The sequence below is a fragment of the Nomascus leucogenys genome, chromosome 17, assembly GCF_006542625.1.
Source record: "Nomascus leucogenys isolate Asia chromosome 17, Asia_NLE_v1, whole genome shotgun sequence".
In the NCBI taxonomy this organism is placed as follows: domain Eukaryota; kingdom Metazoa; phylum Chordata; class Mammalia; order Primates; family Hylobatidae; genus Nomascus; species Nomascus leucogenys.
This window is the reverse complement of record NC_044397.1, coordinates 81503806-81528947: the sequence shown is the minus strand read 5'-3', so window position 1 is coordinate 81528947 and position 25142 is coordinate 81503806. Positions and strand designations below refer to the sequence as shown.

General features: G+C 40.9%; 1 protein-coding gene across 1 annotated transcript in view; it reads left to right on the top strand.

The window, feature by feature from the left end:
- Positions 1 to 8638: 8638 nt before the first annotated feature.
- The window catches only part of FAM221A (family with sequence similarity 221 member A), a 30867-nt gene continuing 14363 nt past the window's right edge, over positions 8639 to 25142 (top strand). The window contains 4 exon segments of the mRNA XM_030796721.1: positions 8639 to 8806; positions 13012 to 13185; positions 17770 to 17960; positions 19882 to 20088. Coding sequence (XP_030652581.1) covers positions 8742 to 8806; positions 13012 to 13185; positions 17770 to 17960; positions 19882 to 20088 — 637 coding nt within the window. The 5' untranslated portion in view covers positions 8639 to 8741.

Below are 25142 nucleotides of genomic sequence, written 5' to 3'. Positions count from 1 at the left end.
TTCACTCATGATTTGGGTGTTTGTCTGTTATTGGTGTATAAGAATCCTTGTGATTTTTGTACATTGATTTTGTATCCTGAGACTTTGCTGAAGTTGCTTATCAGCTTAAGGAGATTTTGGGCTGACACAGTGGGGTTTTCTAGATATACCATCATGTCATCTGCAAACAGGGACAGTTTGACTTCCTCTTTTCCTAATTAAATACCCTTTATTTCCTTCTCCTGCCCGATTGCCCTGGCCAGAACTTCCAACACTATGTTGAATACGAGTGGTGAGAGAGGGCATCCCTGTCTTGTGCCAGTTTTCAAAGGGAATGCTTCCAGTTTTTGTCCATTCAGTATGATATTGGCTGTGGGTTTGTCATAGATAGCTCTTATTATTTTGAGATACGTCCCACCAATACCTCATTTATTGAGAGTTTTTAGCATGAAGGGTTGTTGAATTTTGTCAAAGGCCTTTTCTGCATCTATTGAGATAATCATGTGGTTTTTGTCTTTGGTTCTGTTTATATGCTGGATTTCGTTTATTGATTTTCGTATGTTGAACCAGCCTTGCATCCCAGGGATGAAGCCCACTTGATCATGGTGGATAAGCTTTTTGATGTGTTGCTGGATTTGGTTTGCCAGTATTTTATTGATGATTTTTGCATCAATGTTCATCAAGGATATTGGTCTAAAATTCTCTTTTTTTGGTTGTGTCTCTGCCATGTTTGGTATCGGGGTGATGCTGGCCTCATAAAATGAGTTAGGGAGGATTCCCTCTTTTTCTATTGATTAGAATAGTTTCAGAAGGAATGGTACCAGTTCCTCCTTGTACCTCTGGTAGAATTTGGCTGTGTATCCATCAGGTCCTGGACTCTTTTTGGTTGGTAAGCTATTGATTATTGCCACAATTTCAGAGCCTGTTACCGGTCTATTCAGAGATTCAACTTCTTCCTGATTTAGTCTTGGGAGGGTGTATGTGTCGAGGAATTTATCCATTTCTTCTAGATTTTCTAGTTTATTTGCGTAGAGGTGTTTGTAGCATTCTCTGATGGTAGATTGTATTTATGTGGGATCGGTGGTGATATCCCCTTTATCATTTTTTATTGCATCTATTTGATTCTTCTCTCTTTTCTTCTTTATTAGTCTTGCTAGTGGTCTATCAATTTTGTTGATCTTTTCAAAAAACCAGCTCCTGTATTCACTAATTTTTGAAGGGTTTTTGTTTCTCTATTTCCTTCAGTTCTGCTCTGATTTTAGTTATTTCTTGCCTTCTGCTAGCTTTTGAATGTGTTTGCTCTTGCTTTTCTAGTTCTTTTAATTGTGATGTTAGCGTGTCAATTTTGGATCTTTCCTGCTTTCTCTTGTGGGCATTTAGTGCTATAAATTTCCCTCTACACACTGCTTTGAATGTGTCCCAGAGATTCTGGTATGTTGTGTCTTTGTTCTCGTTGGTTTCAAAGAACATCTTTATTTCTGCCTTCATTTCATTATGTAGCCAGTAGTCATTCAGGAGCAGGTTGTTCAGTTTCCAAGTAGTTGAGCGGTTTTGAGTGAGTTTCTTAATCCTGAGTTGTAGTTTGATTGCACTGTGGTCTGAGAGACAGTTTGTTATAATTTCTGTTCTTTTACATTTGCTGAGGAGAGCTTTACTTCCAACTATGTGGTCAATTTTGGAATAGGTGTGTTGTGGTGCTGAAAAAAATGTATATTCTGTTGATTTGAGGTGGAGAGTTCTGTAGATGTCTATTAGGTCCGCTTGGTGCAGAGCTGAGTTCAATTTCTGGGTATCCTTGTTAACTTTCTGTCTCATTGATCTGTCTAATGTTGACAGTGGGGTGTTAAAGTCTCCCATTATTATTGCGTGGGAGTCTAAGTCTCTTTGTAGGTCACTCAGGACTTGCTTTATGAATCTGGGTGCTCCTGTATTGGGTGCATATATATTTAGGATAGTTAGCTCTTCTTGTTGAATTGATTCCTTTACCATTATGTAATGGCCTTCTTTGTCTCTTTTGATCTTTGTTGGTTTAAAGTCTGTTTTATCAGAGACTAGGATTGCAACTCTTGCCTTTTTTTGTTTTCCATTTGCTTGGTAGATCTTCCTCCATCCCTTTATTTTGAGCCTATGTGTGTCTCTGCACGTGAGATGGGTTTCCTGAATACAGCACACTGATGGGTCTTGACTCTTTATCCAATTTGCCAGTCTGTGTCTTTTAATTGGAGCGTTTAGCCCATTTACATTTAAGGTTAATATTGTTATGTGTGAATTTGATCCTGTCATTATGATGTTAGCTGGTTATTTTGCTCGTTAGTTGATGCAGTTTCTTCCTAGCCTCGATGGTCTTTACAATTTGGCATGTTTTTGCAGGGGCTAGTACCCAGTTGTTCCTTTCCATGTTTAGTGTTTCCTTCAGGAGCTCTTTTAGGGCAGGCCTGGTGGTGACAAAATCTCTCAGCATTTACTTGTCTGTAAAGTATTTTATTTCTCCTTCATTTATGAAGCTTAGTTTGGCTGGATATGATGAGATTCTGGGTTGAAAATTCTTTTCTTAAGAATGTTGAATATCGGCCCCCACTCTCTTCTGGCTTATCGGCCCCCACTCTCTTCTGGCTTGTAGAGTTTCTGCCAAGAGATCAGCTGTTAGTCTGATGGGCTTCCCTTTGTAACCTGACCTTTCTCTCTGGCTGCCCTTAACATTTTTTCCTTCATTGCAACTTTAGTTAATCTGACAATTATGTGTCTTGGAGTTGCTCTTCTCGAGGAGTATCTTTGTGGTGTTCTGTGTATTTCCTGAATCTGAATGTTGGCCTGCCTTGCTAGATTGGGTAAGTTCTCCTGGATAATATCCTGTAGAGTGTTTTCCAACTTGGTTCCATTCTCCCTGTCACTTTCAGGTGCACCAATCAGATGTAGATTTGGTCTTTTCACATAGTCCCATATTTCTTGGAGGCTTTGTTCATTTCTTTTTATTCTTTTTTCTCTAAACTTCTCTTCTCGCTTCAGTTCATTCATTTCATCTTCCATCACTGATACCCTTTCTTCCAGTTGATCGCATCGGCTCCTGAGGCATCTGCATTCTTCACGTAGTTCTCGAGCCTTGGCTTTCGGCTCTATCAGCTCCTTTAAGCACTTCTCTTCATTGGTTATTCTAGTTAGCTATTCGTCTAATTTTTTTTCAATGTTTTTAACTTCTTTGCCATTGGTTTGAATTTCCTCCTGTAGCTCGGAGTAGTTTGATTGTCTGAGGCCTTCTTCTCTCAGCTCGTCAAAGTCATTCTCCGTCCAGCTTTGTTCCGTTGCTGGTGAGGAACTGCGTTCCTTTGGAGGAGGAGAGGTGGCTGCTTTGTTTACCTAAGCAAGCCTGGGCAATGGCAGGTGCCCCTCCCCCAGCCTCGCTGCTGCCTTGCAGTTTGATCTCAGACTGCCGTGCTAGCAATCAGTGAGACTCCATGGGCATAGGGCCCTCCGAGCCAGGTGTGGGATATAATCTCCTGGTGTGCCGTTTTTTAAGCCTGTTGGAAAAGTGCAGTATTAGGGTGGGAGTGACCCGATTTTCCAGGTGCCGTCTGTCGCCCCTTTCTTTGACTAGGAAAGGGAACCCTTGACCCCTTGCACTTCCCGAGTGAGGCAGTGCCTCGCCCTGCTTTGGCTTGCACACGGTGCGCTGCACCCACTCTCCTGCACCCACTGTCTGGCACTCCCTATTGAGATGAACCTGGAACCTCAGATGGATATGCAGAAATCACCCGTCTTCTGCATCGCTCATGCTGGGAGCTGTAGACCGGAGCTGTTCGTATTCAGCCATCTTGGCTCCACCTCCTAGAAGTCTAATTTCATTCTCCTGCATATGGTTATACAGTTTTCCCAATATATCATTTGTTGAAGAGACTGTCCTTTATCCATGTATATTCTTGGCACCTTTGTCAAAAATCAGTTGGCTGTAAATATGTAGGTTTGTTTCTGGGTTCTCTATTCTCTTTCGTTGGTCTATATGTCTGTTTTTATACCAATACCATGCTGTTTTGGTTACCATAGCTTTGTAGTATGTTTTGAAGTCAGGTAGCGTGATGCTTCCACCTTTGTTCTTTTTATTCAGTATTGCTTTGGCTATTCAGGGTTTTTTGTGGGTCCATATAAATTTTAGGATTGTTTTTCTATTTACATAAAGAATGACATTGGCATTTTGACAGGTATTGCATTGACTCTGTAGATTGCTTTGGGTAGTGTGGTCATTTTAACAATATTAATTAATCCATTAGCATGGGATGTCTTTCCATTTGTTTGTGTTCTCTTCAATGTCTTTTGTTAGTGTTTTGTGGTTTTCCTTGGGGCATTCTTTCTCCTCCTTGGTTAAATTTATTACTAGGTATTTTATGTGTTTTTGGTAGCTATTGTAAATGAGATTCCTTCCTTGATTTCTTTTTCAGCTAGTTCATTATTGGTGTATAGAAACTTTATTTGTTTTTGTATGTTGATTTTGTATACTGCAACTTTACTGAATTTGTTTATCAGTTCTAAAAGCTTTTATGTTGGAGTCTAGGTGTTTCTCTTTATAAGATCATGTCCTTTGCATAGAAGGACAATTTGACTTCCTTTATTTCCAATTTGAGTGGCTTTTGTTTATTTCTCTTGTCTGATTGCTCTGGCTAGGACTTTCAGTACTATGTTGAATAAGAGTGGTGTAAGTGAGCATCCATGTCTTGTTCCAGTTCCTAGATGAAAGGCTGTCTGTCATCTTTTCCCCATTTAGTATGATGTTAACTGTGGGTTTTTCATAAATAGTCTTTATTAAGTTCAGGTATGTTCCTTCTGTGCCTAATTTGTTGAAAGTTTTTATCACCAAGGGATAACTGTAAGTCAAATCAAACCTCTTTCTTTTGTAAATTGCTCAGTCTCGGGTATGTCTTTATCGGCAGCATGAAAATGGACTAATACATGGGCCTTACGGGAATTTGCAGCCCCAATTCATTTCACCTGGGCTGTTCACAAAATTTCACTTTATGAATTCAGGACATAGCACTATCAATAAATTACTCTTCTGAAAAGACCTGCTCCTGACCCTAAATACCTACGCAAGTCTCAAGACTGATGTACAAATTTACAGGAAATACAGGGGACAAAGAACATAGTAAGTGACGCCTTTCTGTAAATGACCAAATTCAGAAAGATATTCTACAGGAAAAGTGATCCAAATTCTTCAACAAATTAATGGCACAAAAAATTGGGGTAGGAGAAAGGAAACTGTCTAAAATTACAAAAGACTCGTAATATATGAAACTCATATAAACCAAAGGTAGTATAGGCCTTGGTTGAATTCTAATTAGTATAAAACTAGGCTTATCAGATGATATCTAATAGATGATATCTAGGCTGGGTATTATTAGGTGATATTAAGGAATTATTGTTTAATTTGTTAGGTGTGATAATTGCACTGTGGATTTTAAAACAAGTTATTGGCCGGGTGCGGTAGCTCATGCCTGTAATCCTAGCACTTTGGGAGACCGAAGCGGGCAGATCATGAGATCAAGAGATTGAGACCATCTTGGCCGACAAGGTGAAACCCCGTCTCTACTAAAAATACAAAAATTAGCTGGGCATGGTGGTGCGCGCCTGTAGTCCCAGCTACTCAGGAGGCTGAGGCAGGAGAATCACTTGAACTCAGGAGGTGGAGTCTGCAGTGAGCTGAGATCATGCCACTGCACTCCAGCCTGGTGACACAGCAAGACTCCATCTCAAAAAAACAAAAAACAAAAAACAAAAAAACAAAAACCAAAAAACAAAAAACGAAAAAACAAGTTATCTGTTAGATATACACACTGAATAATTATCTTTCTTGTCTTGTAGCTATCAACTGTCAAACCATTAAGACAATAAGAATCAGGCTGATCAGGATTAAGAATGACTGAGAGAAGATTGCAGAGACTTAGACTTTAAGCTGGGTGCAGTAGCTGGTTGAGATTTTGGGAATGCCTTACTTAGAGGTTAGATGAATGCGTTTAGTGTACAATGCCTGCATGGGAAGAAGGGTATGCATGGATATTAATCAGTTTAAGGATAAGCTGTCGCCAACCATGTTTCTTGGTAAACTAAACACATTTTTAACCCAACACACATTTCTTTTTTTCTTTTTCTTTTTTTTGAGACGGAGTTTCACTCTTATCACCCAGGTTGGAGTGCAATGGTGCCATCTCAACTCACTGTAAGCTCTGCCTCCTGGGTTCAAGCAATTCTCCTGCCTCAGCCACCCCAGTAGCTGGAATTACAGGCATGAGCCACCACTCCTGGCCGATTTTTGTATTTTTAGTGGAGACGGGGTTTCACCATGTTGGCCAGGCTGGTCACGTACTCCTGACCTCAGGTGACCCACCTGCCTTGGCCTCCCAAAGTGCTGGGATTACAGGCATGAGCCACCGTGCCCTGCCCCAACACACATTTCTAACCCTCTCCTTGACAATTGTCATCATGGAGCCTGGAAAACTAAGTACTGGATTGGCTTTCCCAGTTTTCTTTATACCAAGGGGTGGCCATATGAGACATAAATGAAAATCTTTTTGCAGAGAGGCCTCTAGGAAAATTCTTTGATAAAAGAAACAAATGATGTTGGTGGCCCTCCTTTTTCCTTTCTTGAATTTGGATATGATTTCTGGAGCTGTAACAGCTCTTGCAACCATGAGGAAAATGCTCTAAACCGATGTGAGCAACTACCTACCCCCACTCTTCTTTAGTGCAATAAAAAATAAAATTTATGTTTAATTAAGCCACTGTTAGTTGAATTATTCTGTTATTTTCAGAAGAAACCATTCCTAACATATACATCACAGCAAAATGCTGGCAAATCCTATCTCATAAACTTTCATGAGTATTGAATAAATAAAATGCCTAACGCTTGCCTAGGCAATTTACATATTCCTCTGTCTACCCTACTTCCTAGATCAATTTAGCTACACATTGGGAGGAAGTTATAGTTTGATTATACCTGTTTATTAAAGCAGAGGTGAGTACCATATACAGTATTTTAATTTGCAAAGCTGTCAGTTTTATGTAAGGTTAGGATAACATTTTCTAGTTTGTTTCATACTCTTATTCGTCATGCTGAATATTTTTGTTGACTTCTTTGGCCAGAAGAGTTTACTGCTCCAGCATCTTCCTGGAAGAGTCCACAATTGGGCTAAATCTATTTTAACCATTTCCCTCTAGATTTTTAAATTGTACTTGCCTACACAGACATTCCCCTGCCACTTTTCTGTGAGCTTGCAGAGCCTGGCATTTTCTTCTATTTTTCTTTGTTAGTTTAGTTGTGCCTAAAAGCAAGACTAGGCTCTCATAGAGGTAGAATGGGGCTGGACGCGGTGGCTCACGTCTGTAATCCCAGCACTTTGGGAGGCTGAGGCGGGCAAATCACGAGGTCAGGAGATCGAGACCGGCCTGGCCAACATGGTGAAACCCCGTCTCTACTAAAAATAAAAATAAAAAAAAAAAAAAAAATAGCCAGGCGTGGTGGCTCGTGCCTGTAATCCCAGCTACTTAGGAGGCTGAGGCAGGAGAATTGCTTGAACCTAGGAGGCAAAGGTTGCAGTGAGTCGAGATCCAGCCACCGCACTCCAGCCTTGGAGACAGAGCAAGACTCCATCTGGGAAGGTGTCGGGGGGGAAGAGGTAAAATGGACAGCAGCAAACCACAGGTGTGATAGGAGAGAATACTGAGCTGAGATCAGTCTGCTAAAATATGAGTCGGATTTCAGGGTCACTCATTTATCTGACTGTCAAGAACGCCTCTGAACAGGAGGAAGACTTTGGGGAGAGGGTGGGGTTTGTTGAAAGGGCACCGAGAAGGGAAGGGGGTGGTACCCAAACAATTTGTTTACATGTTTTTTGGACCTGAAATACGTAGAAAAGTACTTTGAAACTAAAGTACTGTACTGAAGTTTAACTATTTTTCTTATTGTTTGCATATTCTCCCTCCCAGATACTTTACAGAGGGCGCTAAAGCTGATTCCCTGGGAGCTTCAGAGTTTAATGACTTCGCCTGACGATTTCCTGTTCTTTTCCACAATGTGCTAAGTCAAATTATGGCCAAATTACCAATCGCATGGTAATTCAGCTTCTAAATATATTTTGCAGAGTGTTTCCAAAAGTTAAAAAAAAAAATTTTACCTAAATTGTTTTTACTTGCTTCACCTTAAATCAGTTATTCGGTTCCTTTGAAGAACATGTTGCCTTAGCAACCCCCAAAGTGAACCCAGATACCCAGGACTACTGATTGTTACATCAGAGTTTTTGAAAACGCCAATACTGGAAACAGGCCGACAGTTAAGGAGAGGCGGGCCTCAAACTAAAGCAGAACCTTCTCAAAACCACTTACATTTCAAGAGATGGATTAAGCGAAAAGAGCTGTACAAGGAAATAAGACATTTTCTATGCGCCTGTTATATGCAAGGCACAGCACTCCCTTGTCACTTGTTAATTTACAAGAAGACTTGCCGGTCCAGGGGAACAGGGACAAGGTTTGTGGAAGGCGGCAAACTGCACTCCACCTGCCGCGGGGCTGCGCTTGCGGAGACCGGGGTTCTGATGCCTGGCGCCGGCTGCCAGTAGCGGCGCGCGTCCTGCGCAGTTTCCGCGCGCGGCCTCCTCGGGCTTCAGGCCGGGCCAATCAGCAGGCGGGCGGGAGGGGGCGCGGCGCCGGGAGGGAGCGGGGCTGGGTCGGGCTTCGCCGTCGGCCGGCCAGCTGGGAGGGTGCCTTTGGCTTCCCTACCCGCCATGGAGCAGCTGACGTTGCCTCCCGGCGGCGCGGCGGCGGTGGACGAGTACCTGGAGTACCGGAGGTGAGGCTGTGGCTCCGGGCCTGCTCCCCGCCGCTCCGAGGGGCCAGGATCCCTGGGCTGGGGGCGCGGGCAGGGGCCCGGCGGGCGTCCGCGGGGGTTCCGGGAATCTGTGCCTGGGCTGTTGGAGGAGGCCTAGATGAATTCCAGTTTAGTCTTTGCCTAATTAAATATTGTAGGGCCACGCAGTTCTACGCAATGATGAGTCTTCCGATAACATTTAAGATGTCCCTCTGCTCCCCTCCAAGAAGGATGACTAACTAGATTGATACAGAGGTCCAGCTGTTCCTTAAATGGCCATTGAAAACATGCACATCGAGTACTCGGGGCTATAGAAGTTAGCATACATCAAATTAACCCAGTAATAGAGTCAAACGTGAACTTGAACGCGCTCCCCACCCCGAGGTGTTGGTTTTAGGAGAAAGACACCGACTGGTGTTTGGTGTTCTAGAGAAACCCCTTCCGAAACTGGAAACGTAGCCGCTCCTTTGGCCTGAGGACACGGTTCATTGTCCTGGGTTCTGAGCTAGGCTGGTGCACCTGCAGCGACGCCCTCTTTTTCCGCTTCCTGGGGTTTTTTATCGTCCGGAATCTGGGCGGATGGGAAGTCCTGGAGAGGACCGCCTGAGGACGCGGAGTTGGGGCGGGAGGACGTGTGTGTACAAGCAGAGGGGAGACGCTCCAGGCTCGGCCAGGGAGGCCGGAGCGAGGGACAGGGCCTCCTCTGCGGCATCGTGGACGGCCCAGGTGACCCAGAGGTGTGCGCGCAGACGGCCCCCCAGCTGACTATTCTCCCCTGCCCTGACTGCCCCGTTGGTGTAGTTTTGGGTAACCCTTAGAACTGCCTGGAGATTCTGAACCAGAAGAATAAGGGCTAGCAGCTTGATGGGGTCAGTTCCCACGCCCGGTTCAGGGTCAGAACAACCACCATCCCGTCCTCGCCCAGAGCAGAGCCGGCTCCTTGAGCCTCCAGTTCTCCAGAGCTTTTGCCTGGGAGCAAGTTGCTGGAGCTGGTGTTGACTGATAACTTGGATATTTAGATATGTGAATTGTGGGCCTCCAGTTGACTCTTGCCTAGCTCCGAACATGTTAGGGCAGACTGGTGAGAAATTATGTAGTTATTTATTTTATTGAGACAGGGTCTGACTCTTGCCCAGGCTGGAGTGCAGTGGCGCGACCTCGGCTCACCGCAATCTCCGCCTCCTGGGTTCAAGTGATTCTCCTGCCTCAGCCACCCGAGTAGCTGGGACTACAGGCGCCCAGGTAATTTTCGTACTTGCTGTAGAGACGGGATTTCACCATGTTGCCCAGGCTGTTCTTGAACTCCTGGGCTCAAGTTGTCCACCCGCCTCGGCCTCCTAACGTGTTGGGATTACAGGCCTGGGCCACCGCGCCCGGCTGGGAAATTATTTTTGCAATCGTAAATGACTTGAAACACTTCCCTCTGAAAGAGATTATCAGGTCCCTTACTGACGTCAGAATTTTAGAAAAGTGGGGAAAACAGGACTTGAGTGCCTAGATATGAAAAGGTGGGCTGGGAAGGTGAGGTGGGAAGATGAGTCAAAATATGAGTTTAGAAGGAGACAAACTTTCCTTCCTAAGAGTTTTCCTGGATTTGGTCTTGCCTAGGTACTTCGGTGGGAGTCAGTTGGGAGGGGAAGCATGCAGCCTTGTTACTCACACTGTGGGAGGCCCTGACCAGTGTCCTGGCATCACCTGTTAGCTTGTTAGAAAAGCAGAATCTCAGGCCCACTCCAGACCTATTATTATTATTATTATTATTATTTAGAGTCTCGCTCTGTCACCCAGGCTGGAGTGCAGTGGCACTGTAATGGATGACTGCAACCTTGACCTCCCCAGCTGCAGCGACTCTGTCTTCTCAGCCTCCTAACTAGCTAGGACTGCAGGCATGCATCACCACATCCAGCTAATTTTAAAATTTTTTATAGAGATGGGATCTCACTAGGATGCCCAGGCTCATCTTGAGATCCTGGCCTCAAGCAATCCTCCCACCTCAGCCTCACAAAGTGCTGGGATTACAGGTGTGAGCCACCACATCTGGCCTTATCGTGTGTGTGTGTGTGTGTGTGTGTGTATGTGTGTGTGTGTGTGTATATATATATATATATATATATATATATATGTATTTTTTTTTAGATAGAGACTTGCTCTGCTGCCTAGGCTGGAGTGCAGTGGCGCTATCTCAGCTCACTGTAACCTCTGCCTCTGCGGTTCAAACGATTCTCAGTGCCTCAGTTTCCAGAGTAGTTGGGATTATAGGCGCCCACCACCATGCCCCACTAATTTTTGTATTATTGGTAGAGACGGGGTTTTGCTATATTGGCCAGGCTGGGCTCGAACTCCTGACCTCAAGTGATCCGCCTGCTTCGGCCTCCCAAAGTGCTGGGATTACAGGCATGAGCCACTGCGTTGTGAGTCTTAATCGGTGTTTGGGCAAGATCCCCTGGGGATTCTGTAAGTACAATAAAATTTGAGTTGCACTGGTTTAGAACTTAAATACCAATGACATCTTACTTTTGAAAGATCTTTTAAAGATCCATATTTATCTTAAGATCTTAATACCTGTTGGTATTCTTGATAGCTACAAGAAAGTGAAATGGCCCAAAATTTATCTCAGAATTAAATGCCCTTTGTTTCTTTACTATTATGTATCTAGATTGTTCTGTAAAGAAGACGGTTTTGATTATTTCATACCTTACAAATTTTTTTCTTTTTTTCTAATGGCAAGTACATAGACCAATGGTTTTTATTTTCTACCTCAGCTAAAGGCTTCAAAGTATGGAAAAAACCATGTATTGCATAAAAAAGTACGTAGTATTCTACAAGCATCACTTTTCGTGACTTTTCAAGGGGAGTATTTTCAGGGAGAAATGTCTTCAGTTTTGGAAAAACTTCTTTTAATTGTGCTTTCTTTTCCTCCAGGGAGGCCAACTCTTAATTTCTTTTCATAGAAATGGTGGGGGCTTAATGTTTTCCCATAATATTTTGGGTTCTTAGTTCTGAAATTAAACAATGATAAACTTGATTACCTAACACACAAATGTGGTTTGAGCTTGTGCTGAACCAAGTGCGTATTTAGGTTCTGCGTTAGTTTAAACCCTTGGCCAGGGTTTGAAGACAGGTATGGAAATTAGTCATGTTGGCTTCTGCTTTGATATTTTTTGTACTTTTTTGGGATACATTTTCAAAGGAGGAAAATGTTAGAATTTTTAGCAGTTAAGGCTCTACCTTTAATGAGAGGAATGAGCATCTTTGCTTCAGTATCAAAGGAAAAGCTGAGATGAATATGTGGTACTCCTCTGTTGATAAACCTGGATCAGTAAAGTTGTGTTATGAATTCATTGTCTTTCCTATTTATAACCCTCTTATATAGGAAGTGGAGGGGAGAAATATTTCTTTTCTCACCCATCACTAGGTTCATGGCTGAGGCACCTATGTTTCTGGATCAAACCGAGGGTTGGGCTGCTTATTCTCGTGGCCCAGTAATGCAATTCAGATGAACTGGGAAAGAAGGGAGATTATTTCTGTAACTGGTTATAGGGAGAAGGCCTGGAAGATATCGCCAGACTAATTCAAAATTACATATGTTTATATGTATATATATGTTTATGTGTAAGTGTGCATTTATCTAAATACATAAATGATTAACTTCTAATCTATAACTAAGATCTGAGTCCTGAAGACCTTCCTCTGGAGCCTCAGTAAATTTACTTTATCTAAATGGGTCCAGGTGCTGGGGTGATTTACTCTCGTCTTGTCTCCTGGTAAATCATGGAGGTCTGGGAAGTTCCTTCGGACCTCCAATAAACTTGTTTGTGGAGGTCTGGGGAGTTTCTTCAGACCCCCAGTGAAACTTGTTTAGTCCTAAACTGGTCCTTTAAGAGTTCCTTCGTTATCTTGTCATGCTTCAAGGCCCAGGAATGGCCTGGGCAAATGCTTGGTGGGCTTTTGTTACATTCCAGCCTTTGTATAAAGACCCTGGTTCTATCAGCTTTTAATGTTTAACTTAACCACTCAGTCAATGCTGAAACAGTTGTTATGGAGACCTGGCCTGCCACATCTGTAAGAAAAGACAGATTTACGAAAGAATAGCTTACAAATTTATTTAATATTTGCAGTGGCCTGGTCATAGCTCACCCGGAAAATAAATACTCAAAGCTTAAGAGAAACATATATTTTTGTTGTAGAATTGTTGGTGAGGATGATGGAGGGAAACTTTTTACTCCTGAAGAATATGAAGAATACAAAAGAAAAGTGTTACCTCTGCGCTTACAAAACAGATTATTTGTGAGCTGGCGGTCACCAACAGGGATGGATTGTAAACTTGTGGGCCCAGAGACACTGTGTTTTTGTACACATAGGTAAGACACTTTATTGCAAAGTTTTTTGATAATTAGAAAATAAAAAGCTAAGCATATCTTATGTCTACAAATTGTAATGATTGAGAAACATTTAACAATTGTCCTTTATATAGTAGAGTAGAAATTATCAGCTGGGGATGGTGGCTCACATCTATGTTATCCCAGAACTTTGGGAGGCCGAGGCAGGAGGACTGCTTGAGCCCAGGAGTTTAGTCTGCAGTGAGCTGTGATTGTGCAACTGCATTCCAGCCTGGGTGACAGAGAGTGAAACCTTGTCTCTTAAAAAACAAAAATAGGCCAGGCGCAATGGCTCGCGCCTGTAATTCCAGCATTTTGGGAGGCTGAGGTGGGTAGATCACGAGGTCAGGAGTTCGAGACCAGTCTGGCCAACATAGTGAAACCTTGTCTCTACTAAAAATACAAAAAATTAGCCGGGTGTGGTGGCACGCGCCTGTAATCCTAGCTACATGGAAGGCTGAGACAGGAGAATTGCTTGAACATGGGAGGTGAGGTTGCAGTGAGCCGAGATCACGCCACTGCACACCAGCCTGGGCGACAGTGTGAGACTCTGTCTCAAAACAAAACAAAACAGAACAGAACAAAAAACCCCACAAAAATTATCTAAAGGTTTTTAAAGCTATAATTTAAAATTTTCCATCATATCCTGTTAGCGCTTATCCTGGAGTCTATCACCTTAAGCAATTCTCTTGTCATTGGTAAAAATGTTTGGTGGCCCTGTGGCTTTGTCAGGGGTCTTTCAGTTTGACTGGGGAGCAGAGTCTACCGACATCTCACATCATTGGAGAAGGTAGAGAATGGGTCATCAGATTGAGGAACTATAAGTGTTGCCTGAATTGACCCACACTGATCATGCTGTCCATCTGTAAGTATAAACATTTCTCCTCAAATATACTAATCGCCTTTTATACCTTAAGAATCTGCTGTGTTGATACCTTTCTTTAAACAAACAAGCACACTGCTTTGCATTACAAATGGTCATGTTCCAAGAAAAGTGCCTAAAGGAAAGGAAATAAGCGAGGCTCCAGTTTTTGACTTGAGTTGTCTGTATCTGAAGTTTGCGTTTTGCTGTGTATATGCTCTACTTTAAATTTTGCTACCGTCTCACAGTTGTAAAGTTCAGAATACCTAAGCTGCTTCACAGAAAAGTCTCTGAACCTGTTCCATGTTTTCAGGCAGCAACTTTAACTTTCGGTTCCAAGAGGAACCACCCTATTCTGATAGCAATTTCTGGGGCTCTTTCACGGACACTCTTTGTATGGTTGCTATTTACAGAGTTGCAGTTTGCCAAAGTTTGTTAGGCAGTTGCTAGGATGAGTAATGTTGTATATAGATTGACTATAAATTTATTTAGCAACCCCAACTAAAAACACTGAGGAGGAATGGAGGATAAGGGATGTGCTGATATCTTTCAGAATTAAAGAGGGGTTTGGTAAGTTTGTGATAGTTTTATAATTTATTGTTACACAAATTTAGTGCCACTTTCTAATCTCTGTATAACTTACACAGCATGGACTTGAACATCAGAATTGATCCAACTCAACTTTTTTTTTTTTTCGAGACAGGGTCTTACTCTGTCACTCAGGTTGGCTCATTGCAGCCTTGACCTCCTGGGCCCAAGCGATCCTTCGACCTCAGCCTCCCAAGTAGCTGGGACCACAGGCGTGTGCCACCACATCCAGCTAATTTTTGTATTTTTTTGTAGAGAAGCGGTTTGGCTTTGTTGCCCAGAGTGGTCTGGAACTCCTGGGCTCAAGTTATCTGTCTACCTGGGGTTTTCCAAAGTACCCATATTACACATGTGCGCCACCATGCTCAGCTGACCCAACTCAACTTTGATGGAGAAGTTATTATATTTAGTACTGATCCACTCAGTGAGATTTATTCCAAACTTTTCCCCCCACTATAAAAGTGATATATGATTATTAAGGAAAGTGGGGGATATATAGAAACGTAGAATATATTCTATATACAATATATAGAAGCAGCTTACTACCCAAAGCCAGCTGCTAGTTTTTTTTTTTTTTTTTTTTTTACAATATCTGTATGACTTTTTCTTTTTTTTCTTCTTTTCTTTTCTTTTCTTTTCTTTTTTCTTTCACTCTTGTTGCCCAGGCTGGAGTGCAGTGGCACAATCTCAGCTCACTACAACCTCTGCCTCGTGGGTTCAAGCGATTCTCCTGCCTCAGCCTCCCGAATAGCTGGGATTACAGGCATGCACCACCATGCCCGGCTAATTTTGTATTTTTAGCAGAGACTGGGTTTCTCCATGTTGGTCAGGCTGGTCTCGAACTCCCAGCCTCAGGTGATCCACCTGCCTTGGCCTCCCAAAGTGCTGGGATTACAGGCATGAGCCACTGTGCCCGGCCTGACTTTTTCTTTACATGGTTCATTTAACTGTTGTTAAGTATGTGTGTGCATAAAATACTGACCCACTTTTCAATGACAGAATCATAGAAATATGTTTCCACGTTGTTATGTGCTGATCAAAAACAAGATTTTTAATACCTGCCAGCTAGTCCAGCTAGTCCAGTGGTGTTTATCTGTGCTCTCTGGAGCTGTGAGGGAGCCTTGGTGGTGTGCTAGGTGGAAGGGCAAGTTAGGAGAAGGGGAAACTCTATTCTGTTCTTCCTCTTGCTTTAACCAATTCTGCATTTGTTTTATGTATTCTGGTTCTATAAAAGATTTTATTTGACAAAAGTGTTTCACTGCTAAAAGGTTTGAAAACTGTTGTCTAGTAATTTACTTACTGGTTTCTCTTATGTTTTGTGGGTGTGTGTATAATGTAGCTGATGTAAGTACTATTGCTAATATTATTGGTATGCATAAAGCTTTTTCTATATATGGAATTATTTTCTTAGGGTATATTTTCCAAAAATGAAATTTCTGGTTCAAAGAATGGACCTTTTCAAGTTTCTTGAAACATTATTAAATAGAATTTGTTCTTTTGTAACACTCTTTTTTTTTTTTTTTTTTGAGACAGAGCCTCGCTCTGTTGCCCAGGCTGGAGTACAGTGGTGCCATCTCAGCTTACTGCAACCTCTGCCTCCCGGGTTCAAGGGATTCTCCTGCCTCAGCCTCCTGAGTAGCTGGGACTACAGGCATGCACCACCATGCCGGGCTAATTTTTTTATTTTTAGTAGAGTCGGGGTTTCATCATGTTGCCCAGGTTGGTCTCGAACTCCTGAGCTCAAGCGGTCCACCTGCCTTGGCCTCCCAAAGTGCTGGGATTACAGGCATGTGCCACCGGCTCCTGGCCCTTTCATAACACTCTTGATAGCACTGTGTATTACATATAGTTTTAAAAAACTTCGACTCTTTGCTAAATTAAAATGGTATCTCATTTTAATTTGCATTTCTTTTTTTTTTTTCTTTTGAGACGGAGTCTTGCTCTGTTGCCCAGGCTGGAGTGCAGTGGTGTGATCTTGGCTCACTGCAAGCTCCGCCTCCCGGGTTCACGCCATTCTCCTGCCTCAGCCTCCCAAGTAGCTGGGACTACAGGCGCCCACCACCACGCTTGGCTAATTTTTTGCACTTTTAGTAGAGACAGGGTTTCACCGTGTTAGTCAGGATGGTCCTGATCTCCTGACCTCGTGATCCGTCCGCCTCGGCCTCCCAAAGTGCTGGGATTACAGGCGTGAGCCACCCTGCCTGGCCTTTAATTTGCATTTCTTTGATTAATATTGAGAATAATAAATTTAGTATTATTTTACCGAATATCACCTATGAGAAGTGAGTGATCTATTTAAGAAAATTACAGAAGTATAAGAAGGAGCTTTGGCTTTCAAAAATATTGATTATTTTGAAGTCAAAAGTTATATTAAAATAAATTACATCAATAAACGTTTATTGAATATATTTCTATTTTAAGTAGCAAACATGCAAATAAATTTAAGTAATGCACTTTGATAAAAATAACATTGGTAAAGAACTTTTTATTTTATTTTATTTTTTTTGAGACAGAGTTTCGCTCTTGTTGCCCAGGGTGGAGTGCAATGGTGCGATCTGGGCTCACCGCAACCTCTGTCTCCTGGGTTCAAGCAATTCTCCTGCCTCAGCCTCCTGAGTAGCTGGGGTTACAGGCATGTGCCACAATGGCCAGCTAATTTTTTATTTTTAGTAGAGATGGGATTTCTCTATATTGGTCAGGCTGGTCTCGAACTTCCGACCTCAGGTGATCTGCCCGCCTTGGCCTCCCAAAGTGCTGGGATTACAGGTGTGAGCCACTGCGCCCGGCCTGAACTTTTTCATATCTTAGGCTGTGCTTCTCTATTAAGGAATCTGTAGAGGTAAGTGTTTTAAGGAAATTATATAATTATTCTTTGTATTGCTGTGAAACAGCTTCTTAAATAACTAAAAATAGAAATCTAAAAGAGTGAAGATTTCCTCTGACCAAAGCAACATAGGTAATACAAGTACTATATGTAGGAGAGTTTATTTTCACCTTACTATGAAGAATAATAAAGCAATAATAATTTAAAAAATCATATCTGCCTTTAATATAATAGAAATTGTAATTTTTGATAATACCTGTATTTATATTTCTCTCTCTCTCTCCTTTTTTAGGTATAAACAACATAAAACTGACTTGGAAACGATTCCTCAGCAGCGCCCCATTGATCTGCCCTGCCAAGTGACTGGCTGCCAGTGCAGGGCTTACCTTTATGTCCCCTTGAATGGTAGCCAGCCCATTCGCTGCAGGTGCAAACACTTTGCTGATCAGCACAGTGCTGCGCCTGGCTTTACATGCAATACATGTGAGTTATATTGTTATAAACACATAAACTCAGAATGTTTATATGTCTTCCTTGAATATTTAACGTGCCTTTGTATTAGTTGTAGAGTTAATAATCAGTTGTATTAGTTGTAGAGTTAATATTCAGTTATAGCGTTAATATTAAACAACTAAGGAAAATTCAATGGATAGATACTCTAAGATTTCATTTTTGTGGAAGAACTCAGAGTTAATGGTATGCTTGATAATCATAAACTCTCATCTCATGTAGTTCAGATAATTTAAGTAATAGTAATGGATTTTAAAGAATTACCAGATGTGATCTGATTCAAATTTTTGAATATGGGAGTTTAATCAACTAAATTCTATTCATATTTTTTAAAAAAGCATTTTATAAGTCAAAAAACTTTTATGGTTTGCTCATAGATTAACATAGCACGATCATTTTAATGCTTTGTATGCAGTAACACCCTTACCTTAATACCTGTACCCAAATTCCAACCTCTACCCCTTTTGCCCTTGCACTGGATCATCCATTGATAGGTAGAGTGCTAGTCCATTAGTTTCCTTCAGGAGATAGTCAATCCAGTTGTTTTTATAGTAGTTTGAGTTGAAATCTTATGATGAAGTATGTAACAAAACATTTTTAATGACAGTGGCAGGAATAAATGTTTCATTGGCTGAATATGGAAGTAGTTGGAAAAAACTGATTTATTTATATGCCTTGGTTCATATATATATATATATATATATATATATATTTTTTTTTTTTTTTTTTAATGGAGTTTTGCTCTTGTCACCCAGGCTGGAGTATAGTGGTATCATCTCGGCTCACTGCAACCTCTGCCTCCAGGGTTCAAATGATTCTCCTGCCTCAGCCTCCCAAGTAGCTGAGATTATAGGCACCCACCACGACGCCCGGCTAATTTTTGTATTTTTAGTAGAGACGGGGTTTTGCCATGTTGGCCAGGCTGTTCTCAAATCCCTGACCTCAAGTGATCTGCCCGCCTCGGCCTCCCAAAGTGCTGGGATTCCAGGCGTGAGCCACCATGCCTGGCTGTTCCCACATGTGTTCGTCAGAGGTGTGAATGGGTAAAGATTTTGCTAATGGTATATTCTGGCCTCCATTACAATATGGCTTGATCTTTTTATAGAACAACTTTGTTAAGACGTAATTCGTATGTCATACAATTAACCTATTTAAAATGTGCAGTTTAATGATTTTTAATATATAATCATGAATGTTGTGTAACCACCAGCACAATACATTTCAGAACATTTTTCTCACCCCAAAAAGAAACTCCATATTCACTTGGAGTCATTCCTTACTTTTCTCTCTCCCCAGCCCTAGACAACCCATAATCTACTTTCTGTTTCTGGATTTGCCTCTTCTGGACATTTTATATAAATAGAATCATAGAATATGTGGTCTTTTGTGACTGGCCTCTTTCATTTAGCATGATGTTTTCATGATTCATCCATGTAGCCTATATCAATACTTCTTTCCTTTTTATTGCTGAACAAGATTCCACTACACCCTTTCTGTGTCTACAGGTTGGCTTTCCAATTTGGCTTTTATGGGGAGTTGATCTGTAGGAAGATTTCTACATTATCTCTTCATCTGGTCCTGGCCACCGGGCTGTCCCTGCCATGCCTGCTTATAATTCAGTTTTTGAGGAGAGGGTCTGCATTACCTGGCACTTCAATTTCTTTTAGTCCTTGTTGTGTTTTGCAGTTTTGTTTTTTTTTCTGTGTTGTATCCGGTTACTACTTCAGCATGTTTTAGAAGTAAGAACAGTGGCTAGGAAGGAGTTCAGTGGCTGGAGGTAAGAGTTACAGGGGCCAGAGGATCTAGATTCAGCTGGCTTTTGCCAGGCTAAGTGTCTTTAGGGTAGACAACATAGTACCTTTAAGAATTTAACTCCCTTTACATCTTGATTCAGGTTCCAAGTGTTCAGGATTCCATAGCTGCTTCACTTGTGCTTGTGGTCAGCCTGCATATGCCCATGACACAGTAGTGGAAACTAAGCAAGAAAGATTGGCTTAGGGAAAACCAGTGGGACAGGATGTTCCTTATGCAGCCATGGGAGGATTAACTGGTTTCAGCTCGCTGGCGGAAGGCTACATGCGGTTAGATGACAGTGGGATTGGTAAGTGATACTATATGAAATGTGAGCCCATCGTGTTGTTTTTATGTGTGCTAACAATAGTGAAGCCTTGTATTTGTTAAGCAATTTATAGTATTTTTCTTTCAGAAAACATTCTCTCATTTGATTTTTATTTTTTAAAAGAGGTTTTTAAGATTTTTATTTTATTTTTTATTTTTTCAGACCTATTTAGTATCCATAAAAGAGGTTTTATTGCTACTATACCATGTATTGTCATTATAGAATTTAGAAAGCACGTGGCAGAGATCATTCCCATCCCAATACTTGTACTCAAATTTGAATCTACTCTCTATTGTTTGTAATAGCTGAATAATATTTATTTTATTTGATATGATATAGTTTACCTGTTACTCTACTGTATGTAACTTACGCTATTCATTTCATTTTGGAAACAATAGGCTTATGTTCATGTGTGTATATGAACATACATGTCTATACATGTAATCACTTCTGTAGTAAAATATGTATGTATGTGTGTGCACACACATATATCTTCTTGCATACATATATGTTGTAAATAATATAGGGAAAGTTTAATAGGATCTATTCTAAACTATTAAAGGTAGATGGATCCTTCTGAGAGCTGAGTGGGACTGGGGAGCAGAATGTGTTCCCTGTCCACTTAAAACACTTGTGTGTAAGTTTTTTTTTCTTTTTTACAACAAGCATGTATTTTTTCATTTAAAAATTACATAAATACAAGTGTATATTTTCTTTACTTTTCTTTTTTTTTTGAGATGGAGTTTTGCTCTTGTTGCCCAGGCTGGAGTGCAATGGCGCGATCTTGGCTCACCACAACCTCCGCCTCCCGGGTTCAAGCGATTCTCCTGCCTCAGCTTCCCAAGTAGCTGGGACTACAGGCATGCACCACCATGCCCGGCTAATTTTGTATTTTTAGTAGAGATGGGGTGTCTCCATGTTGGTCAGGCTGGTCTCAAACTCCCGACCTCAGGTGATCTGCCCGCCTTAGCCTCCCAAAGTGCTGGGATTACAGGCTTGAGCCACCATGCCAGGCCCATACAAGTGTATATTTTCTTGTAAAAGATTCAAACAATAGAAATTAAGTGGAAAAAAAAAAAAAAAGAAAGTAAGTGCAAAGCACCCTTGAATACTTCTCTTTGTCTGATTCTTTCCCCGAGGGTAATTTGCTATCATCAATTAATTTTTCTCTTTAACATACAATTTTACAATTTACTTTTTAATTTTAAAAAATTATTTGTATTTATTGTTTAAGAGATAGGGTCTTGCTATGGTGGTAGGCCAGGTTTGAACTCCTGGGTTCAAGCGATCCTCCAGTCTCAGCCTTCCTAGTAGCTGGGATTACAGGCATGCATCACCATACCTGGCTTTACTTTTTTTTTAACTTAGAAAAATGTGAAGGCCTATTGTGTCAGGACACACAAGTCTACTTCATTCTTTTTAACTGCTGTATGGTATTCCACACTGTAGATAAAGCAGTTTATCTAACCATTTCCTTGTTCATGGCATTTAGATTTCCATCTTTGAATTTGTCTGACTGTATCCTTGTATGAATTTGACTCTAAGGTAGATACAGAGAAATAAAACTATTGGAGCGTGTTAACCTGTAAAATTCTGATATATTCTGCCAAAATGTCCTCCAAAAATGCTCTGCTTGTTTTTACTTCCTCTACTGATGCTTTAGCTTGCCTGTTTCCTCACATTTAGGCTAATCATTGATATTATTAAACTTGATTTTTTTGCCAGTCTGATGTGTAAAATTGTTATTGTTGTTTCAATTTGATGTCCTTGGTTATTAGTGAGATAGGGATCTTTTCATATTTATTGGCCATTTCACTTTCTGTGAACTTCCTATTCATATCCCTTGCTCATTTTTTTTGTTTTTATCTTTTATCATTGACTTATAGGAAGTCTTTTTATATAGTCTGTATATTTGTTTTTTGTTATTTATTTTGCAGATATTTTCTCCCAACCTGTCATTTGTCTCTTAACTTAATTTTTTTTTCTTTGCAGTTTAGAAATTTTGGAGACAGGCCTTTCGTATTTGAGTTTTATAAATATATTCTCCTGCATTTTAATACTTTTTTATGTTTAGCTTTTTCACATATCTGTAATTTATTTTTTGTGAAAGTATGAGGTAGACGTTTGTAACTTCAGTTTTTGTCTAAATTGATGGCCAGTTATTCAAGCACCATTCTTTCCCAAATCATTTGAAACGCTACCATATTCTTTATTTTTATTTTACCTTAAGTTCTGGGATACATGTGCAGAACATGCAGGTTTGTTACCTAGGTATACATGTGCCATGGTGATCTGCTGCACCTGTCAACCCATCATCTAGGTTTTAAGCCCTGCATGCATTAGCTATTTGTCCTAATGACCTCCCTCCACTCACCTCCCACCCTCTGACAGGCCCCTGTGTGTGATGTTGCCCTCCTTGTGTCCATGTGTTCTCACTGTTCAACTCCCACTTGTGAGTGAGAACATGCGGTGTTTAGTTTTCTGTTCCTGCATTAGTTTGCTGAGAATGATGGCTTCCAGCTTCATCCATGTCCCTGCAAAGTACATGAACTCATTCTTTTTTATGCATAGTATTCCATGGAAACTCTACCATATTCTGTCATATTCTCCATTTTGTACCATTGGCCCATTTGTCTATCGTGTGCCAATATTATATATTGATATAATATATATTTTTTATGATAGCTTCCTGGTGTGTCATGATATTTGATATGGTAAATTCCTCCTGTTTGTGATTGTTTTCAAGATTGTCTTGATATTTTTGTGCATTTTCTCTTCTAGGTAATTTTATAACTAGCTTGTTAAATTTCATAAGTAAATTCTTTTGCAGTTTTATGGGTGCATAATTGTGTTAGGCTCAAACAACAGCTAAGGAAAACCCAACTACCAGTGTCAAAAAATAATGATGATGATGATTGTGTTTGATGACTGCAGCGTTGTACCTACCAGCAGTTGTTTGAGCCACATCACATGTATTACTTCACTTAATCCTAACAACAACTCTATGAGTTAGATTATTATTCCTATTTTACAGATGAGGATATGCAGCACAGAGAAGTAAAATAACTTGCTCAGTGTTATTCAACTAGGAAGTAGCAGGGTGGGATTCAACCCGAAGATTTCTGTGGGCTCCCTAGTCTGCCACATTGTTGGCTATTTGTGTACAGCTACTATATTGTTTTCATTACTGCAGCTTTATAATAAATAAATTAGTTAATATTTATGACTTCATTTTATTGCTTCAGAATTTTCCCGACCTGTTCTTATGTTTTAATTCTTTTGGAACTTTGGCATCATTTTGTTAAGGTATAAAAACTCTATTATTTTAATTGAGATCACTTTGAATATGTAGATGAATGTAGAAATAATTTTTTTTTTTTAAAGATGGGGTTTTGCTTTGTTTCCCAGGCTGGGCTGCGGTAGTATGATTATAGCTCACTACAGCCTTGAACTCCTGGGCTCAAGCAGTCCTCCCACCCAACCTCCCCAGTAGCTGTGACTATGGACGCATGCCACTATGCCTGGCTAATATTTTACATTTTATATTTTTTTTAGAGACAAAGTCTTACTATGTTGCTCAGGTTCGTCTCAAACTCCGAAGCTCAAGTAATCCTCCCACCTCAGACTCCTGAGTAGCTGGGACTACAGGTGTGAGCCACCATGTAGAATTGATATTTTAAAATATTGTCTTTTCATTTATTTGTCATCTGTGCAGCTAAGTGGAATTCTGAAGTTGTTTTCCCAGAAGTCTTGCACAATCTTATTAAGTTTATTTCTAGGTATTTAATTTTTTTTGAAATGGAATCTTGCTCTGTCTCCCAGGCTGGAGGGCAGTGGCACGATCTTGGCTCACTGCAATCTCTGTCTCCTGGGTTCAAGTGATTCTCCTGCCTCAGCCTCCTGAGTAGCTGGAATTACAGGCATGTGCCACCATGCCAAGCTAATTTTTGCATTTTTAGTAGAGGCGTGGTTTCACCATGTTGGCCAAGCTGGTCTCGAACTCCTGACCTCAGGTGATCTGCCTGCCTCGGCCTCCCAAAGTGCTGGGATTACAGGTGTGAGCCACTATTCCTGGCTAATTTTTTTTCATTGGTATCATACATGAGATATTTTTTCTTCCATTATATTTTCTTACTGATTATTGTTTGTAAAAAAGCAAAAGTGTTTCATTGCTTTTGTTACCATTCTTATTACTTAATCTTGGAGTTTTTACCCAATTTTTAGTTTATTTTATAAAAATGTTTTTGCCTCTTCCTTTCCAATATTTATAACTCTTCTTATTCTTGACTAGCCAAAATGGCTAGTACTTCCAGAACAATGCTAAATAATGGTGGTAGCTGGCATCTTTGCCCTTTAGTGACTTCTAGTATTTTAACACTAAGTATCTTCGAGGTATAGTCATGTGCCACTAAACGATGGGGACACATTCTGGAAAAGGCATTGTTAGTTGATGTTATGTGAACATCACAGAGTGTACTTACATAAACCCAGATGGTAGAGCGTACTACACACCCAGCTACATGGTATAGCCTTTTGTTCCTAGGCAACAAACTTGTTCATCATGCTACTGTACTGAATGCTGTAGACAATTGTAACACAATGGTGAGTATTTGTATATCTAAATTTTTCTAAATATAGAAAAGGTACAGTAAAAATATGGCATAAAAAATAAAATGGGCCGTGTGCAGTGGCTCATGCCTGTAATCCCAGCATTTTGGGAGGCTGAGGCAGGCAGATCGCTTGAGCCCAGGAGTTTGAGACCAGCCTGGGCAACATGGCGAAACCCTGTCTCTACAAAAATACAAAAAATTAGCTGGGCCTGGTATTGGGTGTGTGCCTGTAATCCCAGCTACTTGGTGAGGGCTGAGGTGAGAGGATCACCTGAGCCTGGGATGTAGAGGTTGCAATGAGCTGTGATGGCACTGTTGCCCTACAGCCTGGGTGACAGAGTGAGACCCTGCCTCAAAATAAATAAATAAAATGTTACACTTTTATAGGGCAGCTCTGTTATAATCTTATGGGGCCACCATTGTATA